Raw genomic sequence first — 23654 nt, 5'->3', positions numbered from 1 at the left:
CGTGTGCAATTTTGAAGGGTGACATGTTAGGTAGCAATTTACTCGGCATAACTTCATCTTTCACATTATGCAAAAACATTGGGCTAACTTTACTGTTTTGGTTTTTTTTAAAGCACAAAACTGTTTTTTTTTCCAAAAAAAAGCGTTAGAAAAATTGCTGCGCAAATACCATGCGAGATAAAAAGTTGCAACGACTGCCATTGTATTCTCTAGGGTCTTTGCTAAAAAAAAATATATATATATATATATATATATATATATATATATATATAATGTTTTGGGGTTCTATGTAATTTTCTAGCAAATAAATGATGATTTTTACATGTAGGAGAGAAATGTCAGATTTGGCCTGGGTGCTCCAGAACTCCTGAAGGTGCTCGCTGCATGTTGGGTCTCTGTATGTGGCCACGCTGTGTAAAAGTCTCACACATGTGGTATCACCATACTCGGGAGTAATAGCAGAATGTGTTTTGGGGTGTAATTTGTGGTATGCATATGCGGTGTGTGAGAAATAACCTGCTAATATGATAATTTTGTGGGAAAAAAAAATGATTTTGCAAAGACTTGTGGGAAAAAATGACAAGTTCAAAAAACTCATCATGCATCTTTCTAAATACCTTGGAATGTCTTCTTTCCAAAAAAGGGGTCATTTGGGGGGTATTTGTACTTTTCTGGCATGTTAGGGTCTCAAAATTCAGGTGTGATCAATTTTCAGATATTAGCACCATAGCTTTTGGACTCTATAACTTTCACAAAGACCAAATAATATACACCAATTTGTACTTAATTTTACCAAAGATATGTAGCAGTATAAATTTTGGCCAAAATTTATGAAGAAAAATTACTAATTTGCTAAATTTTATAACCGAAACAAAGAAAAATTCATTTTTTTACCGAATTTTCAGTCTCTTTTCTTTTATAGCGGAAAAAATAAAAAAAACCAGCGGTGATTAAATACCACCAAAAGAAAGCTCTATTTGTGTGAAAAAAGGGACAAAAATTTCATATAGGTACAGTGTTGCATGACTGAGTAATTGTCATTCAAAATGTGAGAGCACCGAAAGCTGAAAATTGGTTTGGTTATTAAGGGGGTTTGAGTGCCCAGTGGTCAAGTGGTTAAATATAGGTTTGTGAATACCAGGCATCTTAGTCAATATTACATGACAACCTATATGATAAATAGTGATATATTGTAGATTTCAATTATTTTAAAGTACTACATAACAGAATATATTTAATAATAAATTAAATCAATTGTGAATAATCAGAATTCGCTAATTGACCAGATGTTCAACCAGCAAATATCGTGAATTAATATGTGTAAAATCTGTCACCCTCCTGTATATTGGAAATTAATCCCAAAAATATATATATATAAATGCAATGCAGATACAGTATATACACACACACACATATATAAATATATATAATTATAAAAAACATATATTAAACCCAAATGTATGACTATTCGTGATAATTTGTACATATACATACACATTGGCAATAAAAAAATAAAAATAAATTACGATATAGTAAATCGATAAAATAAATTAAAATTCCAGCCAAATATAGGTGTACATACTGATTAAAGCTCATACATTAATAATCAGCAAAAATCAAAATCTTCAATTGGATTATAATTTTGCAAAAATCCACACACGTGACTCAGATCGAGTTTACATCAATATCCACTAGGAGTAGGAGTTATCAATAAAGGCGTTTAAGTCAACATCAATATTTAACCCATAGGGGCATAAGTTTTTACCTTATGGATCCAGGACATCTCTAGTTTCGAAATTTCTCTCACCAATGAACTGCCCCTCCAATTAGGGCTAAACTTGTCTATACCCAAGAATAGAGTATTGGAGGGGTCTTTTTTTTATGTACAAGGAGATAATGTTTAGACACAGTGATTTTTGAATCCAGATTTGATATTTGTAATGTGTTCGTTAAGACACCTGTAGGGGGCATTTGGTCCTCCCTATATATTGGAGACCGCATGGGCACTGTAGTAAATAAACTTCTCCCACTGTTGACAGGTAATAAATGGAGTAATCGTGTGCTGCATCTGAGTGCTTGTAGACACAAACTTAGTGGTTATTCTATGAGCACAGCTACTCACATCCACACACCCAACATCTTTTAAATTGATAGAAACCAGTTAATTAGTCAAAAAAGAGACTTTGTTAGTAGGACGGTCAAAAATATTGGGGGCCACTCTGTTCCTTATTGAGGAGGCCCCTTTAGGACGTACGTTAGTTTATTCGCCAGTGCCTTGAAGGTGATGGTCACTGAAGTTTAGCTCCCTGTGAGAATACTGGTGGTCTCAAAATGGTTCTAATAGGAATCAAGGGACTGGATAATCAGATCCATTCGGATGACAGGTTGCTAAAATGGGTGGCACCTGAGCCCCAAAGCAGAGATGGAAGACTCAGCAGAGTTTGCATGTAATCGAGCCTTTTGGTGCTTGACCTTTCGTTACAAAACCCTGGGTAGTCAGCACTGACCAAGGAAGCTTTCGGCAGGGTGCTATACAGGTCCAAGGCAGTGGACCCCGGAGAAGAAAAGAGGGACAGAGTCCTTGAAGGTCCTAAATTACTAAGCTCACCGTGATGGGTGAAGATTGGCTCTCTGTTTTTTAAACAGGCTTCTGCGGCAGAATTGGTAAAGTTTAGTGGCAGGATCACTTTTGAAAAAATGTTTTTGCTGCCAGGGGTCCTTCTTCTCCTCAGTGCTCACTGCCCAGGGTTCCATAACACAGGGTCCAGCACCAAAAGGCGGCATTACAGGCAATCCCCACTGAGTCTTCTATCTTTTCTATAGGGCTCGGGTACTATCCATTTTAGTGTCCAGCCATCCGAATGGATCCAGTCCCTTGATTTCTATTAGACCCCTTTCACACTGAGGCAGTTTTCAGGCGTTTTAGTGCTAAAATAGTGCCTGTAAAGTGCCTCAAAACTGTCTCTCAAGCCTGAGTGCTTTCACACTGGAACAGTGCGCTTGCTGGACGGGAAAAAAGTCCTGCAAGCAGCATCCCTGGAGCAGTGTGTGCTCCCAAACCGCCCCTGCCCATTGGAATGAATGGGCGCTGCTTCCAAAGCACCAGAAAAGCGATTCGGAAGTGCTGCATCACAGGTGAATTTAACCCTTTTTTTCCCCCTTCTTGGGGGTTAAAAGTGCCCCGCTATCACCCGAAAAACTGCGCCAAAGCATCGCTATAACAGCGGCAAAGCTCAGCTAAAACAAGCAGCACTTTACAGCTAACGCTGGCACTGCCCCAGTGTGAAAGTGGCCGTAGAACCATTTTAAGACCACCAGTATTCTCACAGAGAGCTGATCTTCAGTGACCATCACATTCAAGACACTCACTGGCAGAAAAAAAAAAAACTGAAGTACTTCCTGTAGGAAAGGGGTTGTATAGGGGAGGACTTCCTGTCTGTTTGTTTCTGGTGGTGTCCATTCACCTATAGGTGATGCATAACCCAGATGGTCATGAATATAGCCTGCTCTGTGTCCTCAGGTGTACTCCAAGAAATTGATTTTTACAGATAAGCAAGTAGAAAAATTTTTTTTTTCAGGGTACTGCCTAGGCACAATTAACTTTTTAAGATGTTCCCTATAACGCAGCAAATCTTCAGCCTATTGAGTTCAGGTCCACTTTAAAGCTAATAAATTTGATTGCCATACCCAGAGACTTTCACTCCTTTACACCATGCTCTTGGTTTCCACTACTCCAAGGAAGTGTCTGGCTCCGGACGGGTGGGGGGTTTTGTCAGCATCTATTTTTAATGATACAACGTTGTTTTTCACTTTTTTCTACAGTTTGTATGTATTTTACCTTTAGGTATCGTGGAGGAACGGGACCCACCTGTGCAGCTGTGTGCAGCATATGTGGGATTCCTTTACATATTTCTGTGCATTTTTTCAATAAAGTTTACCCTATAAATTGATCATATCACGTTGTTGATTCCCCCTTTGAGAGCATTCCTGGGACTGCTGTGGTCTCACTCTCTCCCTTTTCTCACATAGTCCAATTTGCTACATGGAGAATAGCCCGTCATATTGACGAATCGTCTGATCTTTATTATTTTTTGGTTTTACACAAGTGGATTCGAGCGTGCTTTTATTTTTAATCAGTTTCTTCTAAGATTGCCCTGTATTTGGCTTCATCCATTTTCCCATCAACTCTGACCAGCTTCCCTGTCCCTACTGAAGAAAAGCATCCCCATAACATGATGCTGCCACCACCATGTTTTACCAGGATGGTGTTTTCAGGGTGATGTGCAGTGTTAGTTTTCTGCCACACATTTAATTCTGGTCTCATCTGACCAGAGAACCTTCTTCCACATGTTTGCTGTGTCCCCCACATGGCTTCTCACAAACTGCAAACAGGACTTCTTATGGCTTTCTTTCAACAGTGGCTTTCTTCTTGCCACCCTTCCATAAAGACCAGTTTGTGGAGTGCACGACTAATAGTTGTCCTGTGAACAGATTCTCCCACCTGAGCTGTGGATCTCTGCAGCTCCTGCAGAGTTACCATGGGCCTCTTGGCTGTTTCATGCTCTCCTTGCCCAGCCTGTCAGTTAAGGTGGATGGCCATGTCTTGGTAGGTTTGCAATTGTCCATACTCGTTCTATTTTCAGATGCTGGATTGAACAGTGCACCATGGGATATTTTTTTATAACCTAACCCCGCTTTAAACTTCTCCACAACGTTATCCTTGACCTGTCTGGTGTGTTCCTTGGCCTTCATGATGCTGTTTGTTCACTAAGCTTCTCAAACAAACCTCTAAGGGCTTCACAGAACAGCTGTATTTATACTGAGATTAAATTACACACAGGTGGACTCTGGTTACTAATTAGGTGACTTCTGATGGCAATTGATTCCACTCGATTTTAGTTAGGGGTATCAGAGTAAAGGGGGCTGAATACAAATGCACGCCACATTTTTCACATATTTATTTGTAAAAAATGTTGAAAACCATTTATCATCTTCTGTCCACTTTGCAATTATGTGCCACTTTGTGTTGGTCTATCACCTAAAATCCCAATAAAATACATTTACATTTTTGGTTATAACATGACACAATTTGGAAAATTTTCAAGGGGGTATGAATACTTTTTCAAAGCACTATATGAGTCAGTGTCATTGTCCTGTTTTCTGAAACCTGTGCATTTGATATTACCTTCCAACATATACATGTATAAATGAAATTTACACAGAACAGTACCCATACTTTTCTCTTTTTTTTTTTTTTTTTTTTATTATCCCAGCTGTTTCCTGCAAATTGCTGCAGACAGGTAGAAACAAAGGTGGGCCATGCCTGTACAATGTGTGTCAGCATAGTTACTTGTAGTCCCAGTCAAGGGCGTATGTGACAGGTTGACAATGCAAAAGCACAATTGGGAGACAGTTGTCACCCCTTAACATTAAGTGCCTAAACAAGGACCTCCATGACAGGATCACCATGTATTATTTTCATGAAAGCTACAAATTTAAAAGGATTACAAACAATTACATTTACACATTAACGCTTGTATGAGATTTTAGCGGTTCAATGCAGATCTACATTTTTATGCAATAGATTTTGGAAAATGCATACCAAGTTTGTCTGGCTTAAGCATCACATTAAAACAAAGCACATAGCCTGCAGATTGTTTCTGCTGGTAGGTTTACGAGTAACACCTACATTAAATCTGCTCACACCCTTTTCAATTATAGATTAATGCTTTCATTTCTGGATCTGTCCTTTGTTTTACTATATGAAGGGTTACATTAATCTTCCTGCCAAGCCGTCTGCTGCAGATATGTTATCAACTTTCCTCTACTCATCCCACAGAGTTCCATTAGGTAAAATGACTTGGCAAGATCAGAAGCAAGTCACCGTTATATCCTCTCTGTCAAAGATGGACAGCTGTGGGAATTAAGATGCCCTCAGACTGGAAATAAACAATGTAATCTTGTACTGCTGAATTTGCGACTAATCCTTGCAAACAAGAATGGCTTTAAATTAAAAGGCAAATATTGAAAAGTATAGTAAATCTATATTACTTTCCTCTTTTCTTCACATTTGGAACACTTGTAGTTGTTTTTTTTGCTGTGTTTCATGATCAGGGGTCATTGATGTCTAGATAGACGGGCCACATTTATCAGCGTGAGCCTCCGTCCATTAACGTGACAATTACTCTGACTAATTTGCATACCTAAATCATTAAGGCTTTTATTTGAACCAGAGCTAAAGAGGCCTCCCGCCAACTGTTTTTAGGATTTGTTGAAATCTAAGACCAGCATAGCTAATGTTTACATATATACGTGAATACATGAAAAAAAAAATTCTTAACATAACCAGTACTTTAGTTTGTCCTCATGACAGGCCTTTTTGGTACTGGAATCAAGTTCACATAAAAAAGTTACTTTAAGAGTCCCTAAAGGTGCATTCACCTCTTTGTGTTTTGGTGCATGAAAAGAAGACCTGATTCTGATTCTGGGGTTTTCATCAAAATGCACCTCCCGTAGAGATGAATGGTGGTTACAAGATGTCAAGACCACACAGCAACTAAAATTTACTGCACCTCTCATGTAGAGGTGTGAACGTAGCCTAATGTCTGACCCTTCCCTCATTGTTAGGCCCCTTAGACACTGGGGCGGGGGCGGCATCGGCGGTAAAGCGCCGCTATTGTAAGTGGTGCTTTACTGTCGGAATTTGGCCACTATCGGGGCGGTTTTACCCCCCACTAGCGGCCGAGAAAGGATTAAAAACCACCGCAAAGCGCCTCTGCAGAGGCGCTTTGCCGGCGGTATAGCTGCGCTGTCCCATTGATTTCAATGGGCAGGTGCGGGGAAGGAGTAGTGTATACACCGCTCCTTCCCCACTCCAAAGATGCTGCTGGCAGGTCTTTTTTTCCCGTCCTGCCAGCGCACCGCTCCAGTTTGAAATCCCTCGGGGCTTTCACACTGGAGACAAAGCAGCGGCACTTTTGGGTCGGTTTGCAGGCGCTATTATTAGCGCCATAGCGCCTGCAAACCGCCCCAGTGTGAAAGGGCCCTTAAAGGAGAAGTTACCAAAGCTCTTTTTGGCTCTACTTCTCCAGTGTGTCACAGGAGTACACTTAGTTCAGCGTTATTATGACCCAGATTCAGCCAACAATGGGCTAACGCCCGTTGCTCAGCAGACGTCATTGAGCCTGATACAGGCTCTGCAGGGATCCCGCTGGAGGGGCAGAGCACAGAGCAGTGACTGATAGCTTTGTGCTCAGAGTGAACCTGAGAACTGAGAGATCAGCTGTGTTTGATTGCTCAGTCCTCGGTGTTGAGCCGGCAGGGACAGCTGCAGTATCGGATCAATTCTGCATCCACCTAGCTGAGTATGAATGTTCATCTTTTGAAATCCTGCACTTCTCTTTGAGAGTGCTCATGCACTCTGCAGTGTAGTTGAGCATCATGGGAAATGTAGTTCCAAAACATCTTGGGTGCCAGGGTTTGCCATCACTGGTTTAGATCATTGCGAACTGGATGTGGGTTCCCCGCATCCAATTCGCAATAGCAGGAGATTTTGACCGGCTCTCTTTGGAGCCGGCTCACTTATCTCTGCCGCGGGTCAGGTGCGTTTTGCACAAAAACGCTGTGCTTCTTTTGGTCTGTTTCAGGTCCGAATTCAGCCCAAAACTTGGACTGAAATCGGACCTGAAACGGAGATCCAGGATGCACCGGACCCCTGCTGTGAGCCAGATGCGCCGATGGTGTGAACGTAGCCTTAATGTCTGCTCACAGCAGACTTTAACATGAAATGTAACTGCTAAAATGAACCTGCAACACTTAACCTTCCACCTAACCTTTAGCCCTTTGCCTTCACTTGACTTGACCCTAACACACAACCCTCACACTAACTCTAAAAGTTAAGGCTTAATCTGCATTCATAACACTTAGGATCAAATTTGAACCCTAACCTTAAAGCTGAGCTCCGGGATAACCAAATTTTGTCTGAATAAAAGAGGCATGTATATTCTTCATTATCTTCTCATGCAACTCACCATAGCGAAATCCCATAATCTGCTGGCTATCTCTGACCTGTGCGGCAAGTGGTTCAATGGCCAACGCAAATAGCAGGGGGGACAAGGGGCATCCCTGCCTGGTCCCCCTGCCCAGTGCAAAGACCTGTGACATCCTGTCCGACACACGCACAGCTGCCCGCGGTGAAGCATATAACAGCCGTACCCATGTAATAAACCTAGGACCGAACCCGAACTTGACCAATGCAGCCCACAGATATCGCCAGCTAACACTGTCGAATGCTTTATTAGCAACAAGAGACAACAGTGCTCTACTGCCGGCCACATCTGTCTGGGTCTGCATGTTCAGAAAAAGTCTGCGGGGGTTAGTGGCGGTGGATTTCTTGTGCATGAAGCCTGCCTGGTCAGGGTGGATGATGGAGGAGATGGCCTTGTTAACCCTCAAAGCCAAAATTTTGGCCAGTAATTTCACATCACTTTGCAATAACGATATGGGCCTGTATGAGCTTGGGTCTACGGGGTCCTTACCAGGTTTAAGTAATAATATAATATTAGCCCGCGTCATGGATGTTGGTAGCTGTCCTGATTTAAAGGCGGAATTAAATACCTCCAACAGTTTCGGTAGAATCGCCTCCCCATATTGGGTATACACCTCCATTGGGAGCCCATCATCTCCCGGCGCTTTGCACGTAGAAAAGGAGGCAGCCGCCTCCTTCAATTTGTCCAATGTAAGTGGGGCCTCTAGCTCCATGCGCGCCTGGCACGACAGGGCAGGCAGGGAGATTGTGTCTAAGTATTCCTGTAATGCCTCATCTGTGTAGTTTTCACATGGATTATATAAGTTTTCATAGAAGGACGCTAGTTCTGTAATTATTAATTCAGGGTCATTTACTAGTCTCCCAGGGCATGTATATTGTTAATTAAATCTTTGTGTATTTCTTCCAGATTAGTGCAGTAATTCAGTGTGAAACTTTTCCTTTGTGCAGAAGTTTCTTGTAACAAAGACCGGTCACTACTGCTCCCTCTGCTTGTGCAGGGTGACTGGTCTTGTCTCCACCCCTCTATAGTTTAATGCAGGTAGTTTGTAGTGGGTGGAGCTGTTGGGTCCCTCCCACAGTTCTGCTCTTAGAGCAGTAACGATGCTACTTCTACTTTTACAAGGCAATATCTGGGTTTATGAAGGCCTTTCATGCACACAATGTGGATTTATATCCTCTTTTTGCAATATATTACTTGAAAGGTTTTGTACCTGGACTTCCGATTTAATTGTAACATTTCACACTTCCCTTAACACTTTAAAGACTAACAGTAGTCTAACCTGATATCAAACATTAAAATTAACCAGTGCAAAAGCATTATTACTTTATCCAGTTCCTAAATTATCAGGAGAGTCTAGCAGTACCAAAGTGAGACCTAAAAGAACTGGAATGGTTTGATCCAGCCATACGAACGATGATCAAAAGTAGCAGTTTTAATTAGAAGTGGACCTACACCATTACCAAAGACCCATCCTGACCCTTTCCTTCATTTATCCTCCGTGTGCTCCAAAACGAGCTTGAACTCCAAAGTTCACCAGCACCGTATAACGTCATGTTAGATGGGTGCAAGGAGGTCTAGAGATCTAAAGTCAGAACTGGGGGACCGTCATTTGGTAAAACTCCACCACATAGTTTATGGGGCTCCTAGGGCTGATCCAGAAGATGGAACAGGTGCCAAATTATGTTTGTAGTAATGAGGGCTTATGCACGTGGGCACATTCACCTGTTCAGCATAAACAAACGGGTGTATTTTAGTGTCCGGGAGCCCCTGGTGCTCTAGGAGGAGGGCCAGCATGACTTGGGCCTGCAGAGTACCAGTGGGTGATTTAGAATTATGCAGTCTGCTTAACAGATTGAAGAGTTCAAGGCAGAGGATGTGTCCTGTAGTGGGTAGAAAGGAGGGGGGATCGTGTCACAGCTCAGTCAGAGCTCATCACAGCATCAGACAGTTTTCTTCTTTGTTCCTGGACTTCACCTGTAGGAAAAAAAAAAGGTTGGTGACTTGGACAACATGCTGTCCTAGTTTAGAGCTGCGGTTGTGGCCAGAGGCCCTGGGTGGCTACAAGACAAACTATCAGACTTATTGCAGGAGCCCAGGCAAGTCTTTCCTGGGCCCTCTTCTAGTCACTCACGTGCTAGGTGCTCTAGGCCTTCTGAGCGCTTAATTCCTGAGGTGACATCTCAGGTGCTGTGCCATTTTGGGAGCCCCTTAAGGGACCCTCTGTCCCCACCAGCCAAGCGTACGCCTGCTTCCCCTGGTGTGCGAGTTAGGAGGAATCCTTGTCTACGGCGAACCCAGGGAGGGAGTTTTTTCATCTGGCACCCACTCCCCTGCCCTCACACCCCGCAGTGTGGATGGTGCGGCTGGCTATACAGGCTCCCTGCTTGTGTCTAGTGCGGCCCGGCACGGGAGTGGCAGAGCAGTGGGTGTTACATGTGTTTTTATTAAGCCTTAAGGTAAGGGCACATCCGGTGAAGGGTTGCACAAGGAGTGATTTGTTGCATGCACAGAGGTGGATCAAAGTGAAGAAATCTGATCTACAGCTTCTCACCTTCACACATACACTTTGGACTATTTTTGTTCATCTTCACTATAGATTGAACTATTTATTTATTCGTCATTTATTTATTGTTTCAAGAACATTGTTTCATCATTGCATTATTTCTTCTTATTTATAACACTTTATTTATTTGCTATTTATGATTGGGAATTCATGTGGAGTTTTTGGGAACTTGCTCTTTGAGAATTGGGAGATTGTATTGAGCATTGTACACTACTGACCATCCATAATAGGAATGTCACATATCACATTTATTAGTTATTTATGCTCACTTAGCGCTGCACTTATTTGGTATTCAGTATAGTAACTTCTAGCAACCGAATGGTGAGTGGTAATGTGTAGAAACCTTTAGCAACCAATCAGCAAGCAGTAGCGTGTATTAACCTCTAGCAACCAATCAATGAGCAGCACTCAGTGAGCAGTAACCTCTAGCAACCAAATGGTGAGCCTTAATATGTAGTAACCCCTAGAGAATGTCTATGCGCACAGATCAGCGAGCCAGCACCAACAGCATAATTTACAGAAGCCGGCTTGAGGTGCACACCCTGACTGTGCGCTGCTGGCCGGAAACTAGCCTGCCCAGCGTCTAGATGGGAAAAAAATTATTGGGGGAGGGGGGTGACACCAACCCTAGTGATGCCACTGCTGGTAAGTGCTAGCAATACTTTGTGATCTTGTCACATAACTATGTGTGTGAAGTTGAATCAGGTAAACAGACTTGAAGCGCCAGGAATGGGAAGCAGTAAGCAGCAGTCTCTTTATTCTGTTTGCTGGGCAGGCTGAGGCACTCTCTGTGGGGGCACGGCAGTCTGTCTATCTCTCTCTTTCTTTAGGGACAGAAATTAAGGAGAAATCTCTCCATTTTGACATAGGTGACAAAATACTGATGGGTTACAATAATGCGCCTTTTCTATACTAAAAATAAGAAATATGTTTTTTTACTTAATATCTACCTTAAATCACATTGCTAATTGCACATGTTATTGATTGTTGCCTGAATACTGAAATTCGCACTTAAAACTGTGATTTTTTAACTTTTGCAAATGCCAGTAAAAACGTGGCTGTGCCAGTAAATTTTGGGTGTCGTGCCAGTAAATTTCAATCTGGTAGGTTGGCAACACTGCTTTACACATGTAGTGGTGCATAGCTGTGTACAGCCCCTTCCACCCATTCAGGTCTATGGACGGCTGTATTTCGCACCGGGGGGGGGGGGGGGCGGGGTACCAGGCACTAAAATGTGTTTGTTTATGCTGCATGAGTAAATGTGCTCATAAAGCATACTTCTTTTTTACTTGTATGTAAATAGTTTCAAATAAACTTGTTTTTCAGGGCTGGATACATAAATGAAAGCCAGGCCGAGCTGCTGTTGGAAAAAGCACAGTCAGAAGTTTTAAAAGTAAAACAGAAGTTAGAAACTGTATTGAAACAAGAAAAACGAAAACTGCACCAGAAATTTACCACCAAGAGGAACCGCCAGATTCTACAGAGGGTAATTTCTACTATTGTACTTCATTCAAAACATATATGACCTTTTCAATATGCTTTTTTGGTTTATTTTATTAAGAATGAATACATATTTAAAGTGATATTGAACCCAAAACCAAAAATGTATTATATTTTGTTTTTTGTTTTTAGGTTTTTTTTCCCTCTGTTTTCACCTGGTGATCTGGCCAGTAACAAACCTCCTGTATTAATGAGACAAAACTCTGGAGGAATGAGCAGCATTGTCGGGGGGGAGTGTCAAAGTATAGCTAAAGGCAAAACTTTTTTTTTTTTTTAGTTTTGAATAGAGGGGAGATGGATTAGAACACCTGTCAGTTTTTATTGCTGTCTGTGTCCCCATTAGGGAGATTCACCCTCTCTATTTGTCCTGTTTAACATTATCATTAAAAGTGAAAGTAGGGGAAAATCTGAAATTTTAGGTTGTCCCCGTAAAAATAATAGAGAACACTAGTTCTGGTGACCTGGGGGGTCTCCAAGGAATTCCTTTAGGCTCCATGCACACTAGTGTTTTTTATACGCTAAAAAAACGCTGGATGAAAAACGCTGACAATAGCGTTTTTGTGCCAGATTTTAGTAGCATTTTGTTTCTTCTGACAAAACGCTCCAAAAAACTCTACAAAAAAATAAATAACACAATTCTGCTGCTAGAAGCTGAAGCTCAAAAAACACCAATAGCCTAAAGTAGTGTGCATGGACACATAGGATAATAATATTTAGCTTCTGGGAGCAGAAAAACAGTGTGCATGGAGCCTCAACTTTCAGGGATTTCCTCTTACTTCCTGTTTTGCTATGGGACAGGAAGTGAAGGGAAATCTCCACAATAGTACACAGATGGCGAAAAAAAATCTTACAAGGGTTATAACCCTCCTTTACTCTATCAAAAATAAAAAAAATGTTTTACCTATAGTTCTACTATAAACGTATTAGCAGATTTAGAACCACTAAGACCCCTGAGCCGCCCCGGGCATCAGCGGTAAAGTGGCGCTATTTTTAGCTTTGTTTTACCGGCGCTATTCAGCCACTAGCGGGGCAGTTTTAACGGCCGAACAGGGGGCTGCAGCGGTGCTTTGCCGGCGATATAGCAGCGCTGCCCCATTGTTTTCAATGGACAGGGGCGCTTTAGGAGCAGGGAGTTCACCACTCTTAATGCTCTCCAAAGAAGCTGCTGGCAGGACTTTTTTGATGCCTTGCCAGCGCACCGCTCCAGTGTGAAAGCCCTCGGGCTTTCACACTGGAGTGAATGGAGCCACTGTTTCAGGGCGCTTTGAAGGCGCTATTTTTTTTTTTTTTTGAAGGTGCTATTTTTAACGCTATGGCGCCTGCAAAGCGCCTCAGTGTGAAAGGGGTCTAACAAATTGAAACCAAACTCCAGCTCACACTTTACACAGCAACCCGTTTTATTCCTTTTGGAATCAATGTTTTGCATGAATAAAAAAAGCTGATCATTTTAATCACCCATGGCAGTATTACAGCGGTAGTAAACCACCGCAGAATAAAAAAAAAAAAAACACATGTAAGACAATGGCATAATGTGCTAGTATGCATTGCATACTAGCACATTATGAAATACCTTAATACGAAGCCCTTCCAGCATCACGCTGTCACTGCTGAAAGGGCTGACCTCTTCCCCCAGCATTTCTTCTGGGTACATGAGCTCCGGCGCTGTAAATGGTCGGAGCCGCGATGACGTCACTCTCACGTATGTGCGCTGGAGCCCTTGGTTCTGGCAAAAAGCTCTGAAGGTCCGGCACGATATGCCGGACCTTGAGAGCGCATACGCCGGTGACGTCAGTGGCTGAGTCTAGGGTGAATATCTCCTAAATGGTGCACATTTAGGAGATATTCATTTTACCTACAGGTAAGCCTTATTATATAGATATAAAGTAGAATAGAATCGTGCTAACTGTTTGAAAAAAGAACAAATTATATAATGTCCATACGAGTCCGTAAAATTATGATAATACATCAAAACTCCATAGGTGAATCCACATGAAGTGTGATAATACATCAGAGCCTCCTTTAGTAACCATATCCACCATCCATCACCTTAAACTGCAGTGCCTCCACCAACAGTTGTAGAAACTGCTTACCAACTCTGTGGCTTAAAACTTAGCCCAGGCCTTTCTCCACATCTCAGGGCTCCTCCACGATTCAGATGTCACTCGGTGAATTGGATAGGAAATTGTTACCCAGAAGAAATAAAAGGCTCCATATAGCGTAAAATCCTTGGTAGGTCTTTTAGGTAATAAAAAATATTGTTGCACTTACAACAGTAAGTAATAAAAACACCTTAAGTTTGGTGTGTCAGCCGACACACAACCAAACAAACCTGTCGTTTGGGACACGAGGGAGAGGGTGACGTCAGCGCGTCGCTCCACCCTTTGCGTTTCGTCACAAATTACGTTTTCCAATAAACAATTGTTTATTATGACTGTGTTACACAAGAGAGTTGCTGCTTAGTTTTTTCAGTGATAGGCAAGTTTTAGCACAGTTTCTTTATTTTCTTTACAGGCCTTATTATAGGCTTACCTGTAGGTAAAAATAACAAAGCAGGCTTTACTACTGCTTTAAATGGTTGGTATTGTCCATGTAAACTGATACCTTCTGCTGGAGAGCTTGAACTTTTGAAAAACAAAAGACTTTCTGGCTGGATCACTAGATGAAATCATAACAAAGCCTAAAAAAGGAAACAATGCAACTGTCACATCTAAGAATTGGTAAGCTGATATATAATTGTCTGTTTTTGGGTTTAATACTGCTTTAAAAGCTGAACTCCATGTTGACAGCTAACACAGTTGGCATGCATAAAAGTAAACCGTTTCAACTTCTGATGAATTTTTAGATCTGTTCAGCCAGCCTTATGATACAATACCCTGCCAGATAGCTTAGCCAGATACTTGACCTCCACGGGAGCAGCAGAGCTAGTTCAGGAAACACCCCCCCCCCCCCCCCCCCTCAGCCTGCTGATTAGACAATGAAGGAGCAGCAGCTCAGCAAAGAGTCAACTTTCTGTTCCTGCTACTTTCTCCTGTGAGGACATTTCCTCTCAGTCCTGGGGGGCAGATGATTACAGGAAGATAATATAAGGACATAATTGGGGCAGTACACTAATTGCATCTTAAAGTGCATTTAATAAGGACAGATCTGTATTCTGCATTTTAGCTCCACCGGGGAGCAGATTAAACCTGTGCTTTTATTTATGAATATATGCATAATGTCATGAATAAATGAGTATATAAATGTTGTAATAGAAGCAGAAAAAAAATGTTGCTTTGGTTGAGTTCTCTTTAACAAAATGGCTGAGCAATTTTATGCTCCTGGTCTCAGCACTAATAAATAGCGGTATGCTTTCAGAGGTCAGCTTTTTACTGTGTGACCCGCCTAAGGCCCCTGCAACCTATGCTTCCTTCCATCTAAATTCTGACTACAGAGCACAACGTGTGCGCTAGGTAGTGATGGAACGCCGCCATGGAGTCTGATGTTATAATTCACCACCTCTGCCAGCCGGTGTAATCAAAATTCAGATGAAAATGAGCAAAGGTTGCAGCAGTCTTGGGCAGCACACCTCTCAGCAGAAAGCTGACCTCTGGAAGCACACAGCTATGAGCCTTCCAGGTAATATTGCTGTCGAAATCAGGGAAAGACCTATGTCAGGTACTTTGTTAAAGTGCACTTATTCCTTTCAAGATTATTCTCAATGCAATTGATGTCAATTAATGCTAATCAAGATCTAAACACAGAAGAAGAGACTTCATTTATGCTGATCTTCGTACAGTTTACTTTTCTCACCTGCATAGCTCCAAACTGCCCCTCTTTTCAAACCAAAGCCCTCTGTCCCTCTTTCTTCCTCAGTTGTCCCTCTTTTTGGCCCAGTGTATACACCAGGGGTACTCAACCTTTTTAAAAGCGAGGACTACTTAAGTGATTTGTTAACCGGTCACACGAACTATGGGGTTTTACTGTCCCCCAAACCACAAATGTAAACGAGCACTTACACTCCTGAGTCCCTTGTAAAGCTTCTTTCACACTGATGTGCTGTGGTTTACCCGCACCACAGGTGCAGCGCTGTGAACCAGCGGCTTTCCTGCGGGTTAGTTATTCTGAGCCATAGACTTCTATTACATCTTGCGGGTGTGGTGCACTTTCAGAAAGCACACCAAACCTGCAGGATATAATAGAAGTCTATGGCTCGGAATACTGCAGGTAGCCCTTAGGAAAGCCAAAGGTGCACTTGTGGATCAGTGTGAAAATGGCCTAATACAGTGAGGGAAAAAAGAATTTTATCCCCTGCTGATTTTGTTGGTTTGCCCACTGACAAAGAAATGATCAGTCTATAATTTTAATGGTAGGTTTATTTTAACCACTTCAGCCCCGGCTGCTCAATGACCAGGCCATTTTTTGTGATACGGCACTGCGTCGCTTTAACTGACAATTGCACAGTCGTGCGACACTGTACTCAAACAAAATTGACATCTATTTTTCCCCACAAAAAAAGCTTTCTTTTGATGATATTTGAACACCTCTGCGGTTTTTATTTTTTGCGCTATAAACAAAAGAAAAGCGACAATCTTGAAAAAAAAACACAATATCTTTTACTTTTTAAATATCCCAAATAAAAAAAAAAAAATTCCCCAGTTTAGGCCGATATGTATTTTTCTACATATTTTTAGTAAAAAAATTGCAATAAGCATATATTGATTGGTTTTCACAAAAGTTATTGTGTCTACAAAATAGGGGATAGATTTATGGCATTTTTATTATTTAATTTTTTACTACTAATGGCAATCTGCGATTTTTATCAGGACTGCGATATTGCAGCGGACAAATCAGACACTTTTTTGACACATTTTTGGGACCAGTGACATTTATATAGCGATCAGTGCTATAAAAATGCACTGATTACTGTATAAATGACACTGGCAGGGAAGAGGTTAACACTAGGGGGCGATCAAGGGGTTAACTGTGTTCTCTAAGTGTGTTCTAACTGTAGAGGGGATGGGATTGACTAGGGGAAGAGAGAGATCGGTGTTCATACTCAGTATGAACACACAATCTGTCTACTGTCCCCAGAGAGAACCAGGATTTGTGTGCTTACACACACACATCCCCGTTCTCGTCCTGTAATGAGCAATCGCAGGCACTCCCATCGGCTCCGGGGACACACTTCGGGGAGCCAGCCTGCAGCAGTATAACTGCGGCGTCTGGTCCAGAAGCGGTTGACAGTGAGAGACAGAATAACAACAAATATATCCAGAAAACCCTATTTATAAAAGTTATAAACTGATTTTAATGAATGAAATAAGTGTTTGATCCCCTATCAATCAGCAAGATTTCTGGATCCCAGGTTTCTTCTATAGAGGTAATGAGCTTAGATTAGGAGCACTCTCTTAAAAGAATATAAAAGACACCTGTTCACAGAAGCAATCAATCAATCAGATTTCAATCTCTCCACCATGGCCAAGATCATAGAGCTGTCTAAGGATGTCAGGGACAAGATTGTAGACCTACACAAGGCTGGAATTGGCTACAAGGCCATCGCCAAGCAGCTTGGTGAGAGGGTGACAACAGGTGGTACCATTATTTGCAAATGGAAGAAACACAAATCAGCTGTCAATCTCCCTCGGTCTGGGGCTCCATGCAAGATCTCATCTTGTGGAGTTTCAGTGCTCATGAGAACAGTGAGGAATCAGCCCAGAACTCAACGGGAGAATCTTTTCAATGATCTCAAGGCAGCTGGGACCATAATACCAAGAAAACAATTGGTAACACACTACGCTGTGAAGGGCTGAAATCCTGTAGCGCCCCCAAAGGCCCCCCTGCTCAAGAAAACACATGTACAGGCCCGTCTGAAGTTTGCTGATGAACATCTGAATAATTCAGAGGAGAACTGAGTGAAAGTGTTGTGGTCAGATGAGACCAAAACCGAGCTATTTGGCATCAACTCAACTCGCCGTGTTTGGAGATAGAGGAATGCTGGCTATGACCCCAAGAACACCATCCCCACTCTCAAACATAGAGGTGGAAACATTATGCTTTGGGGGTGTTTGTCTGTGATTGCCAACAAGGGTTTTGCCACCAAGTACTAAGTCGTTTTTTGCAAAGGGGTCAAATACTTATTTCACTGATTTTAATGCAAATCAATTTATAACTTTTTTGAAATGCGTTTTTCTGGATATTTTTGTTGTTATTCTGTCTCACACCTACCTTTAAAATTATAAACTGATCATTTCTTTGTCAGTGGGCAAACGTACGAAATCAGCAGGGGATCAAATACTTTTTTACCTCAATGTAACACTTTTTGTGCTAATGCTAATTAAGTGCTAATATGCCCATTGCAGAAGTGCAGTGTATTTGATGTTTATTACAATGACCAATTCCTCTCCCAGCTTCTGCTGGAATCGCTCTCCAGGCTGCTAGAAAGGTCCCAGGTGAAGTGCACTTGATAAGTCTCTGCCTGGGACAGGAGCCAGCGCTACAGAGGAAGCATTGGCTTACGCGGCTCCTGCTCGCTCCGCAGCCGCCTTCTTCCCTCCGATGTCTGCGCCAGCTCTATGAACTATGTTGGAGACAAGCAAGAATAAACAACTGACAGAAATTCTAATCCTTCTCTACGCCAAATGAAAAAAAAAATGCCTTTAGATATACTTTTTCTCGTTTTTTTGCTCATAGAACACATTGCGTGTGCTATGTAAGAATCCCATTGTTGTAGAAAGTGGGAATAGATATGAAATGTGCCAAAACACTGGCAACCTTGTCTGGCTTTGTCTTTGGGCTTATCCTGGATATCTGTATGCTTGTCACCTCTCTAGCATTGTATCAGATTCTCTCCATATTCACAATTTTCAGTAGCGAAGGCGCCGTTTTGTAATTTGCATGGCGTGTTTTGCTATGGTTAGCAGCTCTAGGGAATCCGTTCTTGGGAGAAATCTCTCATTTGCATTTTAACAGTTTGGCACTGTTAATGAATAAGAGTCCGCACAGTGACTCATTTGTGTAGTGGCATCGAAATCAGGGAAAGTTTATTCCTTTTTTTTTCTTTGCGGTCTAAAAATTCACTTATTAAATAGTTTAGCATTTCCATCTTAATCTTTCCCTTTGGAGAAAAGAAGAGGCATCGCGGTTCTGCATGTTTTGAGCAGACCTATTATCTGATTAATAGTTTTGTGATGTTAAGAACGTTCGTTTTGATGGGGCTGCAGTGGAATGCTACTGAAACAACAGGTTCTGTAATGTGTCTCGTTATTGTAAAGGATCCTATAATTGGCTTTATTTTGTTTAAAGTCTATTTATTTGTTTGTGTGATGTGTGAGATAGTGATTTAAGTATAGTATAGATTTATAAAAAAAAAAATGATACTCACCTAGGTGGATGCAGCATCAGTCCCATGCTACCTCTAAGACCGAGATCTGAGCAATCAAACACCGCTGATCACTCAGCTCTCTGTCTTCACCCTGCAGAGAGCTGATTTAATGTCTGGATCCACCCAGATGCCTGACCGACTCTCTGCTATGCCTCTCCAGTGCTCACTGGAGCGCTGGGCTATGCAGGGGGCTGAGCAGCTAGCTCAAGCTCTCAGCAGCTTGCCAATTAGCCAACAGTGGCTGAAAATGGGTGACAAGAGTGCAGAATTAACTGCACTTGTGTGATCCACAGGAGAAGTATAGCCCCAAAAAAAGGAAAAATGTGATATGTGATGTAGCTAATTGCAATGTAGCGTGTTGCAGAAAAAAAATATACATATATATATATATATATATGCGCATTTTTTGTTAATGCAAGCAGTATAAATGTTTGAATTTGACCTTGTATATTGACCTTTTGCCATTCTCTATACAGCAGAGCTCAGGCTGGGAGAAATAGAAGCAGCACAATGAACCATGTTGGTTGTGCTAACAGATAACATCCTGTTTGGAGGAGAGAGTAATGTGACTGGGAAGATCATCAGTCTACTACTTCTCCTTTGACAGTCTGAGGGAGGGACAAGACCTGTAAGTGTTACTTACAGCAGAGCAGCAGAGAAAAATCAGGTCTCCTGCCCTGCTAGACAGGGTTGTGTAAATCTCAGAACTGAATGGACAAGAGGCTGACGGTCGGGTATCTGCATGGATCCCGACATTAAATATTCGGGATCTCTCCATAACCTAGACCAACTTAGTGATGTCAGCCAACAGCGGACTTAAAGGGTTACTAAACCCTCGTTTTTTTTTTTTTTACATAACAAACATATCATACTTGCCTTCTCTGTGCAGTTGGTTTTGCACCAAATGGCCCCGATCCTCCTTTTCTGCGGTCCCTCAACGGCGCTGGTGGCTCCTCCTCTTCTCGAGTGCCTCGTCGGAGAAGCGATTTCCTTTGGGACACTCGTGCGGTCGACACAGACAGCAGGACTCGGCCCTGCCCCCCGACACTGGCGTCATTGGATTTGATTGACGGCAGTGGGAGCCAATGGCTGCGCTGCTATCATTCTATCCAATCAGGACACAAGACACCAGCCGGAGCTGGTGTGTGCTCGTTCCCGTTGCGGGAATTATAGGGCTTAGGTAAGTAAAAGGGGGGCTCAGGGGGGGGGGGCTGCTGAATGACAGGAGGTTTTTCACTTTAAGGTGAAAAACCTCGAGGGTTTACAACCCCTTTAAGCCCCCTGTCAGCTGAATAGGGGTCACAAGAGTGCAGAACGACTTGCACTCCTGTGATCCTCAGAAGAATTAAGGCAAAAAGAGCTTTGGCCCTATTTCTCCTTTAAGCTGTTTGCATTGGGTTCAGCTTTTAGAGCCGTAGTTGGTCGACGACTCTCCCTGCAAGGTAAAGCCATAATGTGTTGGTATGCATTGCATACTAGCACACTATGAAGGACTTACCTTGAAACTAAGCCCTCCAGCACCACACTATCACCACTGTAGAGGCTTCCATCTTCACTCGGTCTTCCTTCTGGATTTGCGGACTGTGACCGCCTGAATGGCTGAGCCGCGATGACGTTACTCCCCTGCATGTATGCAGGAGTCGTGGCCGCGACACAGAGCTCTGAAGGAATGCCACGGGTTGAGTTTACATCCTGACACTGTTGACTTCCTGTCCTTGATTCCCTGGGCTCACATATGTGGTTGGAATGATGCTGGGCATCATTTGGCCTGGAAAAGCACCATTGTTGGATAGCCAAACAGTGAGGCTTCGGAGACAGCACCAGATGGTATAGGAGATAAGTTGCATACTACAGGAGATATAGGAGATAAGTTGCATATATTACATATTTCAACTTCTTTTTATTTATCTTAACACAAACTGAACAATGATTGTTTAAATCTATTTAGGTAGGTAAGGTGTAGTAATATGCATGTAACTATTTCCTATCGTTGTGACATTTGTTTATTCTGTTCTTCACGGTGTAGCTAAAAGGTCAGAAGAAGGACCTGAGCAGTGTTCAGGAGGCTTGCAGGAACTCCAAGGAATATCTGGAAACCTGGAAAAAGCTGTACACTAATCATTGCCGGGAGCTTGAAGAGCTCTATGAGAGGCATGATAATGATGCCACAGACGAATTAAAGGAGATTAAATACAGCCTGACCGAGAAGGCAATTGAAGATCTCAGACACGTCCAGAGTGCTGTAATTATCTCGGATATGTTGAAACTCAATGTGCCCAGAATGCATTTCCAGCAGGCACTAGACGAGCACAAGAGAGAGGCGGCACTTCTGGCTCAGCAGCTAGAGAAAGAGGAAAGCGACAAGGCCGGCGAATCAAGAGCCTCCCTGGAGAGCACCATGAGGAAACTTGATGAGGAATTCAAACTGAACGTCAAAGAGCAGAAGAACCTCAGAAACTGGGAACAGTGCCTATTCTCGTATGTAACCTTTGACTCTGGATTGTTTTCACCATAAATATGTCTGCCAGTGCTCACTGTTTTTTCAGCCAGGATAATGAAGGATGCCTATTTCAAAATTCCCTATGAAGCAATAGTAGTGCAAAAAGAAAATGACTTCTGAATCACACAGATGTATAGCATTTTTATTGAGAGAGGTTTTCAAACTACAGTAAAATAAAAGCATTTTTAAAAAGTGCAGAAGAACAAATGCACAGAGATTAGGCACTAGAAGACCATTCCACAGAAAGGTCCACCCTACAGAGTCCATAGATGTTTCTAACTCATCAGGACCCAAGCTCCTGTAGTACTCAAGTAATTAAGTGGAAGGGCATGTGAGCCACTCAGCCCGTTGAGCAAATGGGGTTGATGAAGAAAGAAAGATATATCAGAGTCAAGCAATGTGTTCCGGGGAAGTTGAGCCCAAGCATGCCAGAAACTAAGGTAGCCATTATGGGTCCTGGATTTTGAGGGCAGTTGTGCAATATAGAGAATAAGAGATAGAATGACAGAGAGAAGAGAAGGGGAAGGAAAAAAAGGGGGGGGGGGACCCATAGGAAGTGCAGTTGGGGTGTGGGACTGGTTTCATATGGCTCCTGACCTTTCTATATATTGAGTACCCCAAAGGGAAAGCATTTCAAAGTGTCTATAAGGAGCGATCAAAGTAAATCCTTCATTAATGAGCCATCATTTGTTTCACTTTCATGATCCTTTCATGAGAAGGGGGGGGGAGTTGGGCGGGCGGAAGACCACCATGCTTTGGTGAGCACCTGTTTAGCCATCCCAAGTCGAAGTAATTAGACCAACTAGTATACATAGGTCCATTATCATCTGATTTTGGGGTATTCTTGCCATATTTGGAATAGTATACTGTACCTGGATTAGCCTGGATTAACGTATGAGCTAGAGGCTGTAAGAGCCCATTTACCACTGCATAAAGTATAGCATAAGTGTTTATTCAGTAGGGAAATGGGCTGTAGCTTGCAGTTGCAGCTTATGTCCAGCACCTTCTACAAGTCACACATATATTGGCATTCATTTTTATTTATGTTTTGATTGCAGCAGTCAGATTTTTGACATTTCTGCACAACTTGTCACACATTATAATAGTGGTGCTGCATATTTTTAAATTTATTTATAAAGCTGCATTTGCGACTACTCTTTTCCTATGTAGGCCAAAGATGCAACTTCTACCTCCTCCTTCCTGAAGGTACACAGCAATGTGGTTGGGTCTCCACGTAGTTGTAAAACATTTTAAAATTCCTGAAACTGGTGTGCATGTTGTCAGTCACAAATAATAATATAACTACCTATGACTTGTTTAGTATATTGAAATTTGTGCCATTCAGTTGCTTCTTATCAATGAATCCTAAAATTCCTAGGCACTCTATTATAACATTATCAACCAGCTTCCCTGGTTAGCAGCCTGGTCCTGCTTCTTCTGCCTCATAACCCCCCCACTATTGGTTCATCACTGTTCATGGGCAGCCTCATCGGCTACTAGCGAGGCTTAGGAAGGGTCAGGACTAGGCGCCTAACCAGAGAAGCTTGATTTTTGAATCACCTGGGAATACTGAGCACCTTGGAATAAGAACACGATTTGATGTCTTAGGCTGGCCGGTACAGTAGACAATTTTCTTATTCAATTTCCTTTAGATTTACCTTTGACTATGTATTGCAACGGTCT

General features: G+C 42.3%; 1 protein-coding gene across 1 annotated transcript in view; it reads left to right on the top strand.

Annotated features, from left to right (window-relative positions):
- EVC2 (EvC ciliary complex subunit 2) overlaps positions 1 to 23654 on the top strand; it is a 321014-nt gene that overhangs the window by 200744 nt on the left and 96616 nt on the right. The window contains exons 13-14 of the mRNA XM_073610268.1: positions 11938 to 12097; positions 21498 to 21949. Coding sequence (XP_073466369.1) covers positions 11938 to 12097; positions 21498 to 21949 — 612 coding nt within the window. The remainder of the gene's footprint in view (positions 1 to 11937; positions 12098 to 21497; positions 21950 to 23654) is intronic.

Source organism: Aquarana catesbeiana, linkage group LG01 (assembly GCF_042186555.1).
Source record: "Aquarana catesbeiana isolate 2022-GZ linkage group LG01, ASM4218655v1, whole genome shotgun sequence".
In the NCBI taxonomy this organism is placed as follows: domain Eukaryota; kingdom Metazoa; phylum Chordata; class Amphibia; order Anura; family Ranidae; genus Aquarana; species Aquarana catesbeiana.
Note: the sequence above shows the minus strand (reverse complement) of the source record. Positions and strands in the feature narration are given on the sequence as shown.